At 32.3% G+C, this 24,394-nt stretch overlaps 1 protein-coding gene across 2 annotated transcripts in view; it reads left to right on the plus strand.

Moving 5' to 3' along the window:
- Positions 1 to 24,394, plus strand: part of LOC145241486 (valine--tRNA ligase-like) — a 387,131-nt gene that overhangs the window by 288,803 nt on the left and 73,934 nt on the right. For both annotated transcript variants that reach the window (XM_080104482.1, XM_080104484.1), the window contains exon 18: positions 20,683 to 20,787. In XM_080104482.1, the coding sequence (XP_079960608.1) occupies positions 20,683 to 20,787 (105 nt within the window). The remainder of the gene's footprint in view (positions 1 to 20,682; positions 20,788 to 24,394) is intronic.

Genomic DNA, 24,394 nt, shown 5'->3' on the forward strand with positions numbered 1-24,394 from the left:
ATATATTTGTGTCTATCTCGTTGAATTTTTCATGATTTAACTCACATTATCACCCCGCTCTTACTAAAATAAAAACTTTCATACATTGTCTCGGCTGTTTATTTCATTACTATAAAGTAACTCACATTTCATTATTTTGCATAATTCTTGGATACAGTTACTAATTTCTACCATCATTTTTCATGATTAAACTCACATAATTGTCCCTCTCTTACTAAAACAATAACTTGAACACATTCATTAGGCTGTTTATTTCAGTGGAAAAACACTAATCAAATAACTCACATTTCATTATTTTGCATAATTCTTGGATATATTACTAATTTCTACCATCATTTTTATGATTTAACCCACATTATCGCCCCATATTACTAAAATAATAACTCAGACATTATCTGGGCTGTTTATTTCATTAAAAACACATCAATCATATAACTCATATTTCATAATTTTTCATTATTCTTGAATATGTTACTAATTTTGACAATGATTTCTCATGATTAACCCCACATAATTGCCCCCTCTTACTAAAACAATAACTTGAACACATTCATTAGGCTGTTTATTTCATTGGAAAAACACACATCAAATAAGTAGCATTTCATCATTTTTACATTACAAACACACCAATCAATAGTCATGTTTACTTGTAAACGGTTTCTGCGATTTCCAGGACTGTCTTCATATCCCTCACCACACTGTTAAAAATATACATGAAATATTCCCAAGTAGTTACCCATCTGATAATGACTAAGTTCATTGTTGCTTAACTTTGGTATCTACATAAAGCATTTTGTATTCCCAAGTAGTCACACATCTAATAATGACCTCACACATTGTTACTTAACTTTAGTGATCTGGCCAGGCTCATTGTTGCTTAACTTTGCTAAGCTACATAAAGCATTTTGTATTCCCAAGTAGTCACTCATTTGAGAATGACCAAGACAATGTTGCTTAACTTTGGTGATCTATATAAAGCATTTTTTTATCCCCAAATCCTATAATAACCAAGTTAATTGTTGCTTAACTTTGGTGATCTATAAGAGCATTTTGTAATCCCAAGTAGTTACTCATCTAATAATCACCAAGCCCATTGTTGCTTAATTTTCGTTATCTACATAAAGCATAATGTATTCCTAATTAGTCACTCATCTAATAATGACCCAGTTCATTGTTGCTTAACTTTGGTTATCTACATAAAGCATTTTGCATTAGCGTATTGTATTCCCAAGTAGTCACCCATCTGATAATGACGAAGCTTATTGTTGCTTAATATTGGTGATCTACATAAAACATACTGTATTCTCAAGTAGTTACCCATCTGATAATGACCAAGCTCATTGTTCTTTAACTTTGATTATCTACATACACCATTTTGTATTCCCAAGTAGTCACCCATTTAATAATGAGCAAGCTCATTGTTGCTCAACATTGATGATCTACATAAAGAATTTTGTATACCAATTGTCATCCATCAAATATTGACCAAGCTAATTGTTGCTTAACTTTTGTTATCTACTTAAAGAATTTTGTATTCCCTAGTAGTCACACCTCTGATACTGACAAAGCTCATTGTAGCTTACCTTTAGTGATCTACATAAAGTATTTTGTATTCCAAAGTAGTCACCCATCTGATAATGGCCAGGTTCATTGTTGCTTAACTTTGGTGAGCTACATACAGAAATTTGTAAAGAAGTAACCCGTTTTAGAATGACCACGACAGATTAGCTTAACTTTGGTGATCGATATAAAGCATTTTGTATTCCCAAATAGTTACCCATACTATATTAACCAAGCTAATTGTTGTTTAAGTTTGGTGATCTAAATAAGCATTTGGTAATCCCAAGTAGTTACCCGTCTAATAATTACCAAGCCCATAACTTTTATCTACAAAAAAGAATTATGTATTCCTACTTAGTCACCCATCTGATAATGACCCAGTTCATTGTTGCTTAACTTTGGTTATCTACAAAAAGTATTTTGTATTCCAAAGTAATTACCTATCTGATAATCACCAAGCAAGTTCTTAACTTTGGTTTTCTACATAAAGCATTTTCTATTCCCAAGAAGTCACCCATCTGATAATGACCAGTCTCATTGTTGCTTCACTTTGGTAAGCTACATAAAGCATTTTGTATTCCCAAGTAGTCACCTAATTGAGAATGACCAAGACAATGTTGCTTAACTTTTACTAAAATAATAACGTTGAGACTGGGCTGTTTATTTCATTAAAAACACACCAATCATATAACTTACATTTCATAATTTTTCAAAATTCTTGAATATGTTACTAATTTCGACAATCATTTTTCATGATTAAACCCACATAATTGCCCCCCCCCCTTACTAAAATAATAACTTTGACACATTGTTTGGGCTGTTTATTTTATTTCAAGCATACTAATCAAGTAGGTCGCATTTCATCATTTTTACATTAACAACAGGCTCAATGTTGCTTAACTTTAGTGATTTATATAAAGCATTTGGAGTTCGCAAGTAGTTACCCATCTGATAATGGCCAGGCTCCATGTTGTTCAACTTTTGTGATCTACATGAAGCATTTAATGTTCCCAAGTAGTCACCCATCTGATAATGACGAAGCTAATTGTTGCTTAACTTTAGTGATCTGCTAAAAGCATTTGGTCTCCCCAAGTAGTTACCCATCTAATAATGACCGGGCTCTATGTTGCTTTACTTTGGTTATTTACATAAAGTATTTAGTGTTCGAAAGTTGTTACCCATCTGTTAATGACCAGGCCCCATGTTGCTTAACTTTGGTGATCTACATAAAGCATTTGGTGTTCCCAAGTAGTCACCCATCTAATAATGACCAAGCTCATTTTTGCTTACCTTTGGTGATTCTGTATTATGAAGTATTAACCCATCTAATAATTACCAAGCTCATTGTTGCTTAACTTTGGTTATCTACATACATAATTTTGTATTCCTAAGTAGTCACCCATCTAATAATGAACAAGCTACATCCAAGAGAGGTCACTCGCATATTATAACAATGATTGTATATTATTCTAATGGTATTCGACAACGAAGCTACATCCAAGGGAGGTCACTCACATATAGCAATGATTGTATAAGGAGGAGGTCATGTCTAGCTTTAAAGAAACAAACGTCACTCAAAAATAAGGAGGGAATCATGCCTAACATGTCAAGCTATAGAGAAACAAACGTCACTCGAAAATACGGAGGAGGTCATGCCTTGCATGTCTAGCTGTGAAAAATGCACAGTGTCTAATAAAAAAATATATGGATACATATATTTATACTGTAAAAGCATCTTAAAAATTATTTATTGGGATTTAGATTGCAGTGCACAAGCACCTTCAAAATTGTCAAATCGGACCTATACTGCACAAGCACCTTCACAATTTTTCAAATCGGACCTATACTGCACAAGCACCTTCACAATTTTTCAAATCAGACATATACTGCACAATCACCTTCACAATCTTTCAAATCAGACCTATACTGCACAAGCACCTTCAAAATTGTCAAATCGGACCTATACTGCACAAGAACCTTCATAATTTTTCAAATCGGACCTATACTGCACAAGCACTTTCAAAATTGTCAAATCGGACTTATACTGCACAAGCACTTTCAAAATTGTCAGATCGGACCTATACTTCACAAGCACCTTAAAAATTGTCAGATCGGACCAATACTCCACAAGCACCTTCACAATTTTTCAAATCTGACCCATACTGTGCAAGCACCTTCAAAATTTTTCAAATCTGACCCATACTGCAAAAGCACCTTCAAAATTGTCATATTACTTTAACATGAATTCCTTAGTGTAGTATCAGTCTCAGCATTAAATTGACTTTAATCCTCATTATTCTTAACTCAGGATTATATAAAAAAACATCCCCTCCCAATACTAAGAATGGCTTTATAAATAATAATGATTTTATTTCAGATGTGATTTTTGAAATAGGACATTTTGTCTCAATGTAGTACATGAAAATAAATATAAATTATGCATCTTTTTTTTAATAGAAGATAAGGTTTGATAGACAATAATGCTACATAATATGGTTACTTGTTCTTTTGGCTAAGATCAACGTGTAGTATCTGTTTTTCGAATTCAAGTGGTCCTATCTTTTCTCTCACCCCTCCCGGTAAACAGTTAGGATATCATATTGTTACTAATACAAAAAAAGAAAATGGTCGTATGTTTTGTTTTGTTAACATGCCGAATCATTCTTTACGCGATTTTTGAAATGTTACAAATAAGTACTCAGCATGCAGATTCATTCACTTGATTTTTGGAATGAGAAGTTCAGCGATGTGATTTTTGGAATATGACGTCTTGTCTCGATAATAAATAATAAACGATAAATATAAATTATGCATCTTTTTTTAATAGAAGATAAGGTTCGGTAGACAATCACGCTACATAATACGGTTACTTGGTCTTTTGGCTAAGATCAAAGTGTAGTATCTGTTCTTAGAATTCCAGCTGTCCTATCCTTCGGCTTCCTCCTTCTAAATAGAATTAGGTCATAATGTTACTAATATTAGAAAGAAAATGGCCGTTTTTTTTTTTTTTTGTTGTGAAAACATAGGCATTGGTCGTCTCATACTAAATATTTTTAAGCATACTTCTTTTTTAGCTTATCATTTTTGCTTATTATTTTTCGTTTAAGTCTCGTGTCTAACTATTTTTAACCTGCTAATAACTTTGGTAACGTTTTCATAACATGTAAGTTAATGGCATCAGATCACGACATTACTCAGCGTTTTTTCAAATACGTATCAATATCATTAGATTATTACTTTATTACTACATAAATACATAGGAAAAACGAAAAAAATGTGGAAAAAAAACGAAGCCTTCAGGACGCACAGTTGGAAAATTGACGTGACAGCGATAAGTATTCAGCAGTTACGATTTTGTGCGGGACAGTTTTGAATGAGGTTAATACATCGGTTTGTTTGTTTTTAAAAACCCGCTCCATGTTTATTAGGAGGAGCGAGATGAAAGCTACAGTCTGATATGACGAAGTCGACATTGAACAAACGTTACTTAGTTCTCTTGAGACAACTGGCTTTCGGCCTGTGATTAGAGTCGAGTTTCGCTTTTTTTTATACCGAAAACCGAATGTAACGCGTGCCGATGCGGGAAATGTGGAATAATTAACGTTTGAAAGTCAATAAAATTAAATAGACAGGCGAGCTCCGTGGATAACTCTGAGATATTACAATTTATAGATGATATAAAAAGTTTTAAGAAGTTGTGAACCGAGCAAGCGTTTCTTTGAAAGAAGCCTTTTGTGGACATCGAGGAAAAGCGTACATACATACACACATACATTTTCGCTTTTATATATATATAGACTAGCGGGGGATACTCGGCGATGCTGTTTGGAGGTGTGTGTGGTGTTAAATAAAAAAAGAACCCGGGGGGGGGGGGCGGAAGCCCTGAGGCGAAGTTTGAAAATAAAATCGGCCAGCCAGAATGAGTTAGTGAAAGATGTTTGAATTTATTTAAGAACCAAATTGACAGGTGCGCGGCCGGAAGTCGTCGAGCGTTACGACGACGATGTAGGTTTGTTATAAACGAACTAAAAAAAGAAAACAACGTTAACACTAAGCGGGAAAACACAACAAAAAAAACTAACGTAAGGCAAACGAACAATGAAAACAGAAAAACGAACACGTGAAAAATGGCTTAAATAAGCCTGTTTCGATATTAAAATTTAAAAAATGGAAAAAAAATCAAAACCATCTCACACCACGATTCGAACTCAAAACGTTTAGATAACAAACCAACGCACTAACCAACTGATCTAACGTGACGTACATGAAATTTGTTCGGTTTTTCAACTATTTAAAGTAAATCAGGTCACGACGTCATCTGACGCATGCATAGAATCGGTCATTGTTAGAAGAGGACCGTTTTTGTTGCCCTCCCCCTGTCGAAAATTGTCGATTTTGGAGTGAAAAAGTTGACGTCTTTGGCCAATTTTTCAATATTTTTCGAGCAAAGGATGGAGCTTCGATGTGATACCGAGTTTGTGAATTTTTGTCGCGTCTGTCGAAAGTTTTTAGCAGACATCCAAACATACATACAAACATACATACATTTTCGCTTTTATATATATACTAGCAAAAGTACCTGTCGTTGACTGGGTTCAAAAACAGCCTACAGAAAATGGACTCTGATTTATGAAAGTACTAGCGGGGGGTACCCGGCGATGCCCGGGTGTCCTGAGGTAAATCAAAACTCCGGGAGGGGGGGGGATTAAATAAAAAAAAAAATGTTTTGGTAGGTAAGTATGAGAATCGAACCCGTACCCTTGAGTTGGAAATTAATGTGTGAAAAACAAAAAAAACGGGCGACGTTACCCATTAGGCCACCGCGACATACATACAGCATACACAAGTTTGAATTTATTTATTGAACTATAAAAACAGGCGTGCGCAATAAAAGTTAACTCTGCTGCTTCCATTTGACCTAATTAAGAAGGTCAAATAGAAGTCACGCAAACCCAAATTTGACTGTTTCTTTCCTCCAACAGATGTTGGGGAGAGGAAAGCAGCTCCCAATTGTCCAGACTGATATACAAGATTGATCAAAGCTGATTGCTTCTGGACGTTTTTCCCGGCGCAATGCCGAGAAGACGTCGCTTGAGTTTAGTTTCACATATTTATACTAAAAAGCCCAATCAACATGCGAGAAGCCAAAATAGCAATAATTTTGTAAAAGTCGACGTAAATAAATCTATAAGCTACATGCGTTCCCAAATCCTACATATTTTTATCTAGGACCGATATACACAGTTTTAAGCGATAGTAACGACTCCGGGAGTGTGTGCTCGAAAAGCCTTTTGAAGACATACACGAAATGGTCACACACATTTTGCCTTTTATATATATATATAGATAGATATATAGACTAGCGGAGGGTACCCGGCATTGCCCAGGTGTTTGGAGGTGTGTGTGGTTTTGGGTAAATCAAAACTGTGGGGGTGGGGTAAAAATAAAAAAAAAAAAGATTTGGTAGGTAAGTATGAGGATCGAACCCAAACCCTTGCACCAAAATTGGAAATTAAAGTGTGAAAAAAAAATGTGCGACGTTAACCATTGGGCCCCCGCGAAATACTAATGGAAACACGTTTATAATTTAGTTAACTATTTAGAATTGGCAGTTGCACATTTTGATGACTTAATGAGGTCAACTTTGACTGCGGGGTAGTATTTCATTTACTGTGGGAACGCTTTTTTTATTTTTATTTTCCCAAGATGTTGGGGGGAGGGAACCAGGTCCCGATAAAAAGGGGATTGTCCAAATTGAATTTACACATTGATCAAATCTGATTGTTTTCGGACATTTCCGGCAATCGTGACAGGAAAAATACAGCCAGAATTAGTGTCGCTATGCGGCGAGTGAAAAATGTTGAATATTTATCTTCCCAAAGTCAAGCAAATTAAATAGACAGGCGACCTCTGTTGTTAACTCATACATATTATGATTTATATGTTGTTAACTCATAGATATTATGATTTATATGTTGTTAACTCATAGATATTATGATTTATATGTTGTTAACTCATAGATATTATGATTTATATGTTGTTAACTCATAGATATTATGATTTATATGTTGTTAACTCATAGATATTATGATTTATATGTTGTTAACTCATAGATATTATGATTTATATGTTGTTAACTAATAGATATTATGATTTATATGTTGTTAACTCATAGATATTATGATTTATATGTTGTTAACTCATAGATATTATGATTTATATGTTGTTAACTCATAGATATTATGATTTATATGTTGTTAACTCATAGATATTATGATTTATATGTTGTTAACTCATAGATATTATGATTTATATGTTGTTAGCTCATAGATATTATGATTTATATGTTGTTAACTCATACATATTATGATTTATATGTTGTTAACTCATACATATTATGATTTATATGTTGTTAACTCATACATATTATGATTTATATGTTGTTAACTCATAGATATTATGATTTATATGTTGTTAGCTCATAGATATTATGATTTATATGTTGTTAACTCATACATATTATGATTTATGTTGTTAACTCATACATATTATGATTTATATGTTGTTAACTCATAGATATTATGATTTATATGTTGTTAACTCATAGATATTATGATTTATATGTTGTTAACTCATAGATATTATGATTTATATGTTGTTAGCTCATAGATATTATGATTTATATGTTGTTAGCTCATAGATATTATGATTTATGTTGTTAGCTCATAGATATTATGATTTATATGTTAACTCATAGATATTATGATTTATATGTTGTTAGCTCATAGATATTATGATTTATATGTTGTTAGCTCATAGATATTATGATTTATATGTTGTTAGCTCATAGATATTATGATTTATATGTTGTTAGCTCATAGATATTATGATTTATATGTTGTTAGCTCATAGATATTATGATTTATATGTTGTTAGCTCATAGATATTATGATTTATATGTTGTTAGCTCATAGATATTATGATTTATATGTTGTTAGCTCATAGATATTATGATTTATATGTTGTTAACTCATAGATATTATGATTTATATGTTAACTCATAGATATTATGATTTATATGTTGTTAACTCATAGATATTATGATGTATATGTTGTTAACTCATAGATATTATGATTTATATGTTAACTCATAGATATTATGATTTATATGTTAACTCATAGATATTATGATTTATATGTTAGCTCATAGATATTATGATTTATATGTTGTTAGCTCATAGATATTATGATTAGTGTTGGGACGATTCCTAATTTTTATACGATTCCGATTCCAGGAAAATATTGATTAACGATTCCGATGCCAAGTACGATTCCGATTCCGATTCCTAGGGAATTTATTGTTTTGAAATATACCAGGTAGTTTTATACTTATGGTCGGTAGTTCCCAAATATGTTCCCTAACTTTGGAAGAGATATTTTATGTCTACACCGTCGTGTTTTGGATTAAATAAAATTATTATATAGCAAACTAAACGGAAAAATTACCAAAATTTATTCTAGAGAAAATTTATTTTACTTAATTGGAATACAGAAAAAAAAAACTCAAAGAAAATAGAATTTATCCTTCAGAGAAAAAACAAATAAAATAGAATTTATATAACAGAACAAAAACAAGAAAATTAGAGAATAAATACACACGATTCATTATTTTGGTCTTCATAATTAACAGATTTAATGAATTAAATAAAAAAATATAGCGGAAGAGAAAGAAAATATATACTAATTAAATATAAAAAAAATAAATATTTAATTTAATAATTTATAAATGAACGTGCGTAATGAAAAAAAAAACAATATACCACGTGACATGGCGCCGTAGATACAAAATAACCGGGTTTGTATTACTGTACACATAGATTTGAAAAAGTTGTCAAAAAACAAATATATAACAAACAAATATTATCAAAGGCAAGATAAGTTACTTTTCTACCAAACTGGATACATTTTTTTTGTTTTTATTCAATGTAACATGTTTATTCAGCTCAAAAAACATGTAGTGTTTACCGATGTATTGGAAAATTCAAAATGGCGCCCGACACTCTCTTTAACATGGTAAGTTCGGGAAAAGGTGTTATAAATAATAAACTAGACAAAATACTATTAAAAAAAAACACCGAATGTATATCAAAATATGTCACGGTAACATATATTGAGCGAGTTTCTAGCAGTATTTTGTATAGTTTATTATTTATAACATCTTTTCCCAAACTTACCGTGTTAAAGAGAGTGTCGGGCGCCATTTTGAATTTTCCAATACATCGGTAAACAATGTATGCTTTTCGAGCTGAATAAACATGTTACATTGAATAAAAACCCGAAAAATATATCCAGTTAGGTAGAAAAATAACTTCTCTTGCCTTTGATAACATTTATTTGTTATATATTTGTTTTTTGACAACTTTTTCGAATCTATGTGTACAGTAATACAAACCCAACTATAAGTCCTTAGTAAAATTCTATTTATAAATACTTTTTAAAATGAAATTATTTAATTAATCGTAAATATTATTTAGACATAAAAATTAACTGATTACAAAACCTTTTAAAAATATATATATTAATTTCTTTTTCGTTCGGCAAAGAACTGCGCAACACACTTTTAATTTTCAATTTAAAATTCTAGAAAAAAGATTATATTATTCTGCTTTTAATATAATCAAATTCAGGGTTTTATCTTTCTGGAGAAAAAAAAATAATGGATTTTATTTCAATGAAATAAAAAAAAAAAAAACTTGACTGAATTGAATTAATTACCCTTAAATTAACGAAGGGGTTATTTAATAACTTTAGGTTTGGAAGAGATAGGTATGGGGTCGATTTTTTTGAAACTTCAAAAGAAACCGACTACTGTCAAAACTTTGCGAAATGATACGTGATCAATTTCATTTTAGAGATATTTCTTTCAAAAGCCTTCTTTAAAAAAAAGAAAAAAAAAGTACATTGTTCTATCAAACCTTTTACTGTTTAAATAATTTGACTTTGCTCGTTTTATTTTAAGAAAATATAAGTTGAAAAAGCATTTTCATTCAGTATTAGAAGATTTGTCAGTAAAAAAAAACAATCGCCAAAAAGATAAACGTTTTATTTTTACTCGCAATGTAGAGCCCTGCATACTTCTTTTCAAGTTAACTCTTTTGTAGTTTTGATTACAATAGATCTGAATGAATGAACCTTGTAAGGGAGGGGTACTAAGCATTGCCCTGTTAATAATGAATTTCTTTGGTTTCTTTTTATTTCTCTCTTGCGGTTAGAAATATCAGGAATTTTTTTTCTTTTTTTCAACATCAGACTAAAAGAATCGTAATGAAGGAATCGGAAAATTAAGGTATTTTTTAACGATGCGATTCCGATTCCGATACCTCCCAAAATACACGATTCTTACGATTAACGATTCCGATTCCGATTAATCGTCCCACCACTAATTATGATTTATATGTTGTTAACTCATAGATATTATGATTTATATGTGATATAAAAGGTTTTAAGAAGTTGTGAGCTGACTAACCGCTTCTCGGAAAAAACCCTTTCTTGGACATACACAAAAAGCGAACATACATACACACACATACACACATTTTCGCTTTTATATACATATAGATTAGCAGGGCTACTCGGCGTTGCTCGGTGCTGTATAAACAATGAGAAAATTGAATTTGGATTTGTAATATATTATTCTTATGAGAGAGGAATTTTGTATGTTTGTATCATTTGCTATTTCAAACAAAAGAATATTTTACCTACATAAGACGGGTATTACACATATGAAATAATTGTATCTTACCTAGGGTAGGTCATTTATAGCATGCATATGAAAGGACGGGATATATACAACACATTTATCTCATCAAATCCCAAGCGATGCCAGGTATTTTACTAATATATATTCTTGCCTATTTCATTCAATCCCGAGCTACGCTGGGTGTTTTGCTAGTATATATCTCAATCAATCTCATTAAATCCTGGGTGAGGCTAGATATTCTGTTAGTATATATTTCAATAAATCTAATTCAATCCAAGGCAATGCCAAGTATTCTGCTAGTATATATTTGCATCTATCTCATTACATCCCAGGTGACCGTGTATTCTGCTTGCATACATTTGTATGTATCTCATTGAATCTAGGGTGACTCCGTGTAATCTGTAAGTATATATGTGGACGTATCTCGTTAAATCCCATAATTCTTGGATTGTTACAAATTTCGACAATTTAACCCACATTATCGCTCACCTGTCTAAAATAACTTTGAGACATTGTCTTGGCTGGTTTTTCATTACAAACACATCATCCAAATAGCTCACATTTCATCATTTTTTATAATTTTTGTATATGTTACTAATTTCAACAACCATGTCACATGATTTAACTTACATTATCGCTGCCACTCTTACTAAAAAGACTTTTCATGAGTAAATCCACATTATCGCCCCTTTCTATCACTAAAATAATAACTTTTAGACATTGTATGGCTGGTTATTCTAATGAAACCCACCGAAGAAGTAACTCACATTATATCATTTTTCATAATTCTTTGAAATGTTACTAATTTCGACACTTATTTTTAATGAAGTAACCAAAATAATCGCGACCTCTTACAAAAATAATAACTTCCATGCATTGTCTGGTCTGTCTACTTCATTACGATTACACCAATCAAATAACTCACATTTCCTCATTTTTCATAATTCTTGGATATGTTACTAATTTCGATAATAATTTTTCATGAGTTAATCCACATTATTGACACCTCCTATCACTAAAATAACTTTCAGACATTGTATGGCTGTTTTTTTTTTCATTACAAACGCACCTATCAAGTTACTCACATTTGACCATTTTTCATAATTCTTGGATATGTTACTAATTTCGACAATTATTTTTAATGAAGTAACCCAAATAATCGCCCCCCCCTCTTTAACCGACACGATCCCCTTCCTCTTACAAAAATAACAACTTTGATACATCTTCTAGCCTGTCTATTTCATTACGAACACACCAATCAAATAACTCACATTTAATCATTTTTCATAATTCTTGGATATGTTACTAATTTCGACAATCATTGTTTATGATTTAACCCACATAATCGACTCCCTCTTACTAAAATACTAACTTTGAGACAATATCTGGTCTGTTTATTTCATTATAAACACACCAATCCAATAACTTACATTTAATAACTTTTCATAATTCTTGGATATGTTACTAATTTCGACAATCGTTTTTCATGATTTAACCCACATGACCCCCTCTCCTCTTGCTAAAATAATAACTTTGAGACATTGTCTCTGGTTATTTCATGATAAACACACCAATCAAATAACTCACATTTTATCGTTTTTCATAATTCTTGGATATGTTACTAATTTCGACAATCATTTTCCATGATTTAACACACATAATCGCCCCTCTCTTACTAAAATAACAACCGTGTGACATTGTCTAGGGTGGCTATTTCATTACAAACATACACATCAAATAACTAACATTTCATCATTTTTCATAATTCTTGGATATGTTACTAATTTCGACAATCATATTTCATGAGTTAACCCACATAATTCCCTTCTTACTATAATAATACATTTGAGGCATTGTCTGTGCTGGTAATTTCATTACAAACACACCACTCACATAACTCACATTTCATCCTTTTTCACTTTTCTTGGATATGTTACTAATTTCTACAATCATTTTTAATGATGTAACCCATATGATCGACCCTCTCTTACTAAAATATTAACTTTAAGACTATATCTGGGCTGGCTGGTCATTTTATTATAAACACACCAATCCAATAACTTACATTTAATCACTTTTCATAATTCTTGGATATGTTACTAATTTCGACAATCGTTTTATATAATTTAACCCACATAATATTCTTTCCTTTTGCTAAAAGAATTACTTTGTGACATTGTCTGGCATGTTATTTCATGATATTATGCTAGTACAAATATCCAGCTATGAAGCCATATCCAAGAACGTTCACTGGCATATTACAATGATTGCATATTAATCTAATGGTATTCGACAATGAGGCTACATCCAAGGGACACCACTTGCGTAATCTAATGATAGTCGACAACAAAGTTACATCAAAGGCAGGTCACTCGCATATTATAACAATGATCGTATATTAATCTACTGGTATTCAACAATAAAGCTACATCCAATGGAGGTCACTTGCATATTATAACAATGATTGTATATTATTCTAATGGAATTCGACAATAAAGCTACACTCAATGGAGGTCACTTACATATTATGACAATAATTGTATATTAATCTAATGGTATTTGAGAATGAAGCTACATCCAAGGGAGGTCACTTGCATATTACACCAATGATTTTATATTATTCTAATGGCATTTGACAAAGATGCTATATCCAAGGGAGGTCACTTACATATTATGGCAATGATGGTATATTATTCTAATGGTATTTAACAGTAAAGCTACACCCAAGGGAGGGTGCTTACATATTATTACAATGATTGTATGTTAATCTAATGGAATTCGACAATGAGGCTACACCCAAGGGAGTTCACTCGCATATTATAACAATGATTGTATATTAATCTAATAGAATTTGACAATGTAGCTACATCCAAGGGAGGTCACTTACATATTATGAGAATGATTGTATATTAATCTAATGGTATTTTACAACGAAGCTACATCCAAGGGAGGTCACTTGCATATTATGAGAATTATTGTATATAATTCTAATGGTATTTGACAATGAAGCTACATGCAAGGGAGGTCACTCGCATATTGTAACAATGATTGTATATTAATCTAATTGCATATTATAATGATGATTGTATATTAATCTAATGGTATTCAAGAATGAAGCTACATCCAAGGGAGGTAACTTAGATATTATGACAATGATTGCATATTAATCCAATGGTATTTAACAATGAAGCTACACCCAAGGGAGGTCACTTGCATATTATACCAATTATGGTTTATTAGTCTTATGGTATACAACAATGACGCTACATCCAAGGGAGGTCACTTGCATATCATGACAATGATTGTATATTAATCTAATGGAATTCGACAATGATGCTACATCCAAGGGAGGTCACTCGCATATTGTAACAATGATTGTATATTAATCTAATGGAATTCGACAATGAAGCTACACTCAAGGAGGTCACTTGCATATAATAACAATGATTGTATATTAATTTAATGGAATTGAACAATGACGCTACATCCAAGGAAGGTCACTTGCATATTATAGCAATGATTGCATATTAATCTAAATGAATTCAACAATGAAGCTACATCCAAGGGAGGTCACTTGCATATTATAACATATATACTGCGCAAGCACCTAAATTTTTCAAATCGGACCTATACTGCTTAAGCACCTTCAAAATTATCAAATGCGACCTATACTGCATAATCACCTTCAAAACTGTTGAATCCAACCTATACTTCACCTATGTCATACAATCCCAAGCAACGCTTGGTATTCTGTTAGTACACATCCACCATGAATTTTATCTAATCCCAGGCTGTGATGTTTGGAATATGACATCTTGCCTTAATTTAATATACGAAAAATATATAATACGCATCTTTTTTTTTTTTTTACTTGGTCTTTTGGCTAAGATCAAAGTGTAGTATCTGTTCTTAGAATTAAAGCGATTTCACCTTAGGAAACATTCAATGTTTTTTTTTTGTTTTCTTTTTTACATAGGCATCACCACATTATCAAGGCCAAGAGACCACTCAAGGATAAGGGGTAAAGAGTGTACAGTAGAAATTGGACAATATAGTAATCATTAGTAATGAAAATTCGGTAAATTTGATAACTTATATGGAACGGCTCATCAAGAACTTATTTACGTTAGACTTGAAGACAACCATATTGTAGTCAGCCGGAAAGCAGGAAAACGGAAGACAATTCCACAGGCGTGCAGTTCTAAGAAAGAAGCTTTGTTCATGGAATCTACGTTTAGGTTTAGGCACAGATAAAGAGTGGGGGGAATTATTGATAGTGTTTACAGCTAGACGAGTGTTTCTTGTGAAAGTTTGGTGAGGGGGGACCATAGACTGAAGCTCAGTCGAACACTTTCCATGAAAATAACGATAAAGCAGAGACAAACTCGCAACATCTCTTTTGTGAGATAGAGGTTGCAGGGAAGAGAAAAGGACATCTCCTACGAGGCTACGGTCTATTTTGAACTCTATCAAGGCAGGACGTCCTTTCTAGCAGCTCCTGCCCAGATGTGGCAACAGTATTCCATCCTTGGACGTACCTGGCTCTTATATAGATAGAGAATTGCATCAGCAGTGAGATATCTACCGGATTGATAGAAAGATCCCACCATTTTTCCAGCGGCCTTGGCAACAGATTTGATGTACATGTTCCATTTAAGATCAGGAGTAATGGTCAAGCCCAGAAGCTTGTCAAAACTTGAGGCCTCCTGAAGACGAGAGCCATTCATTTCAATTGATGCCAGATGTGGATCAGAATGTTGATGTAAAAAGAGAAGCTTGGTTTTAGATGCATTAAAAGTAACCAGCCACTCCTTTCCCCATTGTACTACGTGCTCAAGATCAGAGGAGAGAGAATTGGAGAGAACTTGGTCGTTTACTGTCTTAGATGTGCTACCATAAATGGTAGTGTCGTCGGCATAAATGTCTACAAATGATGTAAGGATGTGATTTGGAAGATCATTAATGTAGATCAGGAAAAGAGTTGGGCCCAGGATGGACCCCTGAGGGACACCGGCATTAATACTATGAGCTTCTGATTTTTGCCCCTCAACTACTACTCTTATGAACCTATCAGAAAGAAATGATTTAATAATTGAGAAGACATTTCCAGCTATACCATAGCTAGAGATCTTATGAAGTAAACCTTTATGCCATACCCTATCAAAGGCCTTTGATATGTCAAGAGCAATTGCCCTAGAAAGGTTGCCTCCATCGAGAGATTTGCTAATCCTATGAGATATAATTGTAAGCACATCTGCTGTAGATCTAGCAGAACGGAAACCATATTGAGTGTCACTAAGAAGGTTATTTTTGTTGAGATGGTTGATTACTTCTGTATTTAACACAGATTCCAGCAACTTACTCATGACGCACAGGAGACTTATTAGCCTGTACTGAGAGGGGGATGAGTGATCACCTGAATTCTTAAATACAGGGCATACTGATGAAATTTTCCAGGGAGATGGGAAACTATTCTCCTTAAGACAACGTTTAAACAGTTTTGTAAGTATGGGCGCTAGTTCAGGTTGAAGTTCTTAGTCTTTTTTTTCTCATCAAATCTTTCTTGGAGTACAAATATTAGGTCCATTACTCTTTCTGCTTCTCATAAAATCATTTCTCTCTATTGTTCTAAACAATTTCTCACACCTGAGGCTAATCTCTATCTCTACAAATCTAATATCAGAACATGTATTAACATAACTTTGGGATAGTGAATCTGTCCTAGAACTGCAGGTTTGTGGAACTCTCTTTGTGCTTACTTACTTAATGTTCCCCCTACATTAACTTTGGTCTTTTCAAGATAAAGGCGTCTCCTGTTTTTGCGATAATCATCTTTCGTTCTTATTAGTTCCTTACATTAAGTGGCTTCATGTTTTGGAGCAGTTTCCATAAAAAATTCTTTTATTACAAAGTGATCAGAAAGTCCTTGTGCATCTAATGTTTTATGAATATAGATGGTAAAATATGGAGAAAGCATTTGATTCAATATTAAACATTAAATGTAACATGTTACTTGATGTTATTTTTACATTTGATGCTGAAAATGATGAACCTCTGTCTCAAGACATTTTGTGATGTGTGTAATTTTTTGAAAATAGTTTTCAACACCAAAGTGCTATCATCTTGTTAATTTGTGATGGTTTCTTTAAACTCATTCATTGTGTGGGGATTATTGCAATAAATGTTGTTTTTCGTAGCTCTCAATCAGTAAAAGTCGAAGGGTGAAAGATCAGGAATTCTTGGTGTTTTTAGGTATATTGATGTTTTGCAAAAATTGTATAGCAGTATGCAGTAGCATAATTTTGCAGAAAGTAACCAATTCTTTTTGCTAAGCAGAAAATGTTAATGGTTGCACAATCTCATTGGCAGAATTCTGTCAGTAAAACAAATTGGGCAACAGTTTTTAAATGCGGATTGTGCACCAAACTGTAATTTTTTAAACTCAAACAATCACATTACTTATGAACATAAAATATTTATTTAAAAAAGAATTTTTTTTCAATGTCTGTGACATCCGTAACATGCAGATGATATAAAAACGATGTTAAAAACATTTTTGACATTTTTTTTTTTTTTTTCACAAAGGCGTCACCACTAAATTTTTAGATAAAATACTAATTTCACATATGAATTTAATGAAGTTAAAACATAGCAGTCAAAAATCAGTATAAAAATGTTTGTAAATTAACCTCGTTTGTTACCCACCCCTCCAAAAAATTCAGCTGTTGCTTAGACGATTATGTGCGAATACCTTGAATTTAGAGCTGACAATCAATTTCGCATATGAATTTAATTACAAAAATGAGTATCCTATGTTATGTTAAATTGAGATATGTCATCCTATATATCCTATGTTATGTTAAATTGAGATATGTCATCCTATATATCCTATGTTATGTTAAATTGAGATATGTCATCCTATATATCCTATGTTATGTTAAATTGAGATATGTCATCCTATATATCCTATGTTATGTTAAATTGAGATATGTCATCCTATATATCCTATGTTATGTTAAATTGAGATATGTCAGGTTGGGAAGTTCATCTTGATTTCAAACTTTTTTGCTATTGGCCACTCACATCTCTGATGATAGATTCCATTCCTTTTTTTTAAATTAAAAAGTATTTAATATCATTGAGTTTTTAAAAAACTAAATAGAGAAAGAAAATAAATCACACATTTTAGTGTGCCTGTTTTACTTTTTCAAAAAATTATAAAAAAAACTATATTTCAACCAAATATAAAATTCTCTGATATTTTTAATATTCGTCATAACAATTTGTTGAAAGTTATGATGCTTAAGTTGAAAAATATGGAGTAAATCAATAATAAAAAAAAATCCTCCTCGTTGAATTAAAAAAAATGTACATCTTTTATTTTATTATAAGTTATGTTTGATAGAGAGGGAGGGAAGTTTTAAATAGCTACAGCATTTCAAATGGGTTAATATTTTATCCACTTTTTAAAAGTGGGAAAAAATGTATGTAGTTCTTAGAATAATTTTTTCAATGTGCGAAGTACATAGCATTTCTTTAGTAAGGTTTAGTAATTTAGTGTGAGTGAGAGAGAAATGTGGAATAATTGTGTTTTTTGGGTTTTTTTTAGCATTTCTTCTTTCCTTTTTTAATTAACGGTTCCCATATCGTTAATTATAAATAATAGATAATATATACAAGTAATAAGTAAAAACATCATTTTATATATGTATTTATTTATTTATTTTTATATATATATATATATATATATATATATATATATATATATATATATATATACATATTGCAGTAATATATGGTAATAATTAGTAATCAATAATGATATTTACAACTAGAAATAAAAATAGATTTAAGGCTCCTAAAATTTGTATTAGAATTGTCCGCAAGGATCCGTAGTGCAGTGGTTAGAGTACTTGGAAAAATCAATTGTAAAAAGTGATATTCTCTTGAAGGTTGAAGGTTCAGTCCTCAGTGTGGGCAACCAAAAAATACATGGATGACAGAACAAGAGCATGGTACCCCGTGAAATAAATGAAGGGTTACACTCAAAATTCTGTCCAAATTCTTGAGTTTGACAAACATTCCTCAAATTGGACAAGGTACACCTGAAGAAGGTCGAGGGTTATATCGACTGAAACGTTATAGAAAATGACACTCAAGATGAGAACAGTAGTCTGATGAATCCAAATAATACGAATTCCTTTTTTATTGAGTTTAAAATATGTACTATTATTATTTTTTATTTTTATTTTATTTTATTTTTTTGAAAATTTACATTTAAACTTTTCTGAAAATTATCAAATAAACATTTAAAGGAAACTTGATTAAGCCAAACAATATTTTGCCAAGATTCATTTCATTTTTGAACTAAGAGATTAGAAAAATTGACAAAATTAAGATTTCACCAACTGATAAAAGAGCATACATCTGTTTACTTTTCAAAATAAAAAATATTTTAAAAGGAGAAAACATTTTACAGGTTTATAAATTTAGATATAATTTCTATTTTATCTGCTTTTTGGCAATATTTTCTATTTAGTAAATTTCAAAATATAAAAAATTAATTTTGTTTCAAATAGAATGAAATTCCAAAGTGATAGCAACCAAATACAAATAAAGCATAAATCAGTAGTAAATTGATCACATACGTATAAGTATAAATGGTATGTGACAGACAAATCATGGTACAATACATTGACTTGGTACATATGGTGTTTAAGCATCTCTACTGTTGACTTACAGAGAGATTAGTTTTTGGGAAGTAGTCGTATGACTTTCTTAGGGATGGCAGTATTACTAAAATAAACATTAAATATATAATTTTTTTAATTAACTTGGAACCTGTGTCTTGACATCACACAGAAAAATTGAGGAAACCAAGAAACTACTGCTCCCATCCCTAATTCCTATTTTATTATTTTTATTAAATTTTTTTCCAGAATTATCTGAAATCCAAACAATCATTGTAATTAAAAATGATAGAAACAAAATAATTGTCCTTTTAATTAATGAATGAAGATTATAAAATATTTGGGATTTGTTTTTAGTGATTATTCAATAAAAAGCATTCTTTACTCATATTGTTAATGTAAAATGCATGTGAACATTCACGAGTTTTAACTGGTAAAAAGAGTACATGGCAGGAAGAGGAATTACAAGTGAGTCCATCTATGATTTTAGTAATCAGCACAAAATGATTAGACAAAATAGAAAATGTTTTAAACTTATTAAGGAAAAAAATTAGAATACTATCTGTTGTATTTTACTAGATAAATATTTCATGAAATTTTGTTTATTAATCTATTTTGATCAATGAAATTGGAAAAATCTAACTGTAAACCATTTTTGCTTTTCGGTTTTAGGTCTACCTTCATGCAATGGTAAGAGATGCTCATGGTAGAAAGATGAGCAAGTCTCTCGGAAATGTTGTTGATCCTTTAGATGTGATTTGTGGAATTTCCCTTGAGGTAATCTTTAAAATTCGTTTTCTCATTTATCGTTAAATTTTTCTATGATATTTATATTGTTTTTACCAAAAAATGATTTCACGTTTTACCCAGAAAAGTAATTCTACAAAGTGTGAGTGGGAACCCATAGCATAAAAATATCTACTATTAAACTTAAGTTTCCGTGGGATTAGTTATGAAGCTTTTATTTAACATCCCCCAGTTCCTGACTTGATCTATAAATTTTCCTGTAAGCCATTTTGTTTATGTATCAGTTTAAAGCTGAAAAATGTGATATTTCATTTTATCAAGAATACCAATGCATGCACAGAAAATTTTAATTCTCTGTTGCCAAAACAAAAAGCTATATAAAACATGCATTACTGTCAAAGCAAAACAATATGTTGAAAATAAGAAACAATAAAGCGTATGCTGTATTTTCATGGACATCGGCAATATTACATACCTTATGTGCTTCAAGAAGTCATATCTTTTTTATTTGTTGGTCAATTTTTAAAAGAATTACATTGATGAAAAGAGAATAAAATAAGCATTCCAATGATGTTAATTTATTTTTCTTTTATGCGTTCAATATTTTATGCTCAAAGTTAAAATTTGTTCAAAGCCAAAAATTAAAGCTAAATAAAATTTTTATCCGTTCTGCATGAAATTAAGCAAATCTATTGTTTCCCATGTTTTATTCTTCGATAGTTTCTATATTGATTCCTTACATTTCCAGGCATATTATCCTGATAATTCTCTCCCGTTAATATAGAATTATAACAGCTAAAAATAAGTCTATTTCACCTCGCTTAAATAAGAAACCATGACCATAGCAAGAGAAGATTAGTTAAAAAAAAAACCCAAAAAAAACAAAGCTAAATTATGCTCATTTAGTTAGAAGACAGTAGAACTTTAAGTACGATACTTAATATCTTGAAAACCATCTGGAACCCCGACGCATAACTTACCTTTTCTAATATGACTGCCCGGTATAACTTGTGAATTTACTAGGCAACCCTATGTTGCAGTGAATGACTGTAAAGAGTCTCTTTTTTTTTCCTCTCTCTTCTTTTTTCTCCTTAACACATTGTGTAAACCCTGGATCAGATGAAATATGCGAGAATTACTCGAGTCGGGATTACTAGAATCAACGAACCCCAACACCCCTATGTATATTTCTTCCTCATTAACAAAATTTTGTATGCATATTACCTATACTCATTATTCTAGCCCAGACTATTTTCAAAACTGATGCTAATGCACTTAAATCTTATTTTTTCAATCTTTATCCCCTAAAGCTGAAACTCGTCATCCCTTCCTTGTACGGGCAAAACATTGCTTCCCTTTTATTACATTCCAAGTAAACTAGCGAAAAAAAAGTCTATGTAAAACAAATTCCAGAATTCATCACAAACCTGGATTTATTTTTCTTAAATTAGAAGATCGGGCTCATCTATGTAATATACTAAATGTCTACAATCACTACAAAATCGCTTGTATTGAAAGTGTAGCTTCCTTGCTATCTATAGCAAACCACGGAACTTAGTTTGCCTTACTTTCAATTATCTTTGTACCTGAAATATGCAGTGATCTCAGATGTCATTAAAAGTGTCAGAATAGATGCACAATGATTTGTGCCTGACCTAATTGACTGTCTAACTACGAATTCCGCCATGCCATGCCATAGTCTCTCTCATTACGGTACAAACACCCCTCTTCCTTGCTATGCATATCCAATATATCCTTTACCTCCAAGACGACTGCCTTAGTCTGATCTGCATGTTTTATTAAAAAAAAAAAATTTAATAACATTTATTTTTCCTTCTCTAACTAAACTTTACTTTATTATAAATTCTAATAATTAATTCTACTGTATTCTGTAAGCTAATCCTCTCCTAATACCTAACAGTCCACTCTACTTCCCTCGCTGTCACCTACACTTACATTACACATGCTTTGGAGGGGGTTTCTTAGCTTCCAGCCCTTTACCTGCACATGCTGACCGACTGGAAGGCATTATCATTAAACATCTATACATTGCTACTGCTAAAACATGCATTAACTTATTCTTACCCAGATAGATACTCACTAGCCATAGTCTGTACTTAGATTTACATCTATCTACATTACATAACAATAGTTAGTTTTGCAATAAATACAAAAACTGAACCGATATTCTGTAATGCAAAATACAACTTCACGATTTTCAAACGAAAAGCTGAAGATATCTCCATTAGAAGTGGAAACATACTTAATACAACTTCCATATATTCGCATCTGCAGGAAATCTGCCCATATACCTATTTACTCTATTATTCACACTGAACACAACATAGCTTATAATTTTACTTCCAATTATACCTGTACTGTATTGTACACCATATCAGAAATGACGTTACTTGTATCTACATTGAAGATACATCTTAACCCTCCTACCATCTAAAACACCCAGAGTCTGGGCAATCACATTTTTAGTTAATCCCTAATATCAAACCATCCTGTAACGCGTTATCCTATTCCTAAGCCAACATAAAAATAAGGAAAAAGAAAAAAATTTCTAAATTTAATGGAAAAATATTAAACTATATATTAACTCCATCCAACAAACCTGTTGCAAATATAGCTGCTTCCACTGCATGAACTTTTACTCACCCCCTCCTCCAGTAACAATGTAATAGCAATGTCCCTTAATCACTTTGAGGAGTGTAATTTCTCAGTAGACATAACATTTACATACTAACCCAGTAACATTAACTACCCTCGCGGGGTCGCAGAAATACCTGGATTAGGACCCAGGCGCGGAGCAAACCCTCTCGGTGCTAATGGACCCGTAGATCTTCCCAGGTCATCCGTCTAGGAGAAGGAAAACTCTGAAGCTAAACCTAAGGGGAGGGAGGCCTCTCCAGTCTTCCTAGAGCTGGTGACTCAAACAAATTACCGGTCTGCAAACCTAAACTGCTTAAGGAGTAGGTAGGCACTGCTTATCGCCCGGCTTCCATACTCCTTCTTTGCCTATTAGCCAGGCGTAGAGGTAGAATCACAGGGATTCGACAGAAACACTCAGTGGTCGATCTTGTCTCCTGACTAGGGCAATGAGCGCCGTTTTCCCCTCTCTCAACACATCCCACCCCTCTAAACTGGGCGCTTGGGAGAGCATAAATGCCAAAATGACAGTACAGGTAGATTGGGTTGACCATCGTCTGATGGGTTGAGGGTACTGGATTGACAGTTCCTGGCTGCTGTTCCCGACTGGTAGTACAGAGCTCTAATTCTTTGGTAGCGCTTAGAGCAGCTGCTCCATCAACAGTTGAATAATATCGGGATGTTTGCAGTGCCATGTCGCGCATGGAAAAGGGACCCTGCACTCCTCACCGGTGGGCTTTCCTGAGGCCACAATCCTAGTAGATGGAGGGTCAGCTGATGGTCTACTTGTATTGCATGTCTAGTATTCTGCATAACCACTTGTTCCGCACCCCTACCTAAACTGAAACTCTAAAAAAAAAACAAAAAAAAAAACAATGATGACAGTACAATCTAAAATTATGCTTAAACCAGGACAAAACTCAAACAAAACCAAATTGCCTCCTCCCTTGAGGCTTGCATTTACGATCATCCGTGGGCTTAG

This window comes from Euprymna scolopes, chromosome 20, assembly GCF_053919585.1.
Source record: "Euprymna scolopes isolate OS-2025 chromosome 20, ASM5391958v1, whole genome shotgun sequence".
In the NCBI taxonomy this organism is placed as follows: Eukaryota; Metazoa; Mollusca; class Cephalopoda; order Sepiida; family Sepiolidae; genus Euprymna; species Euprymna scolopes.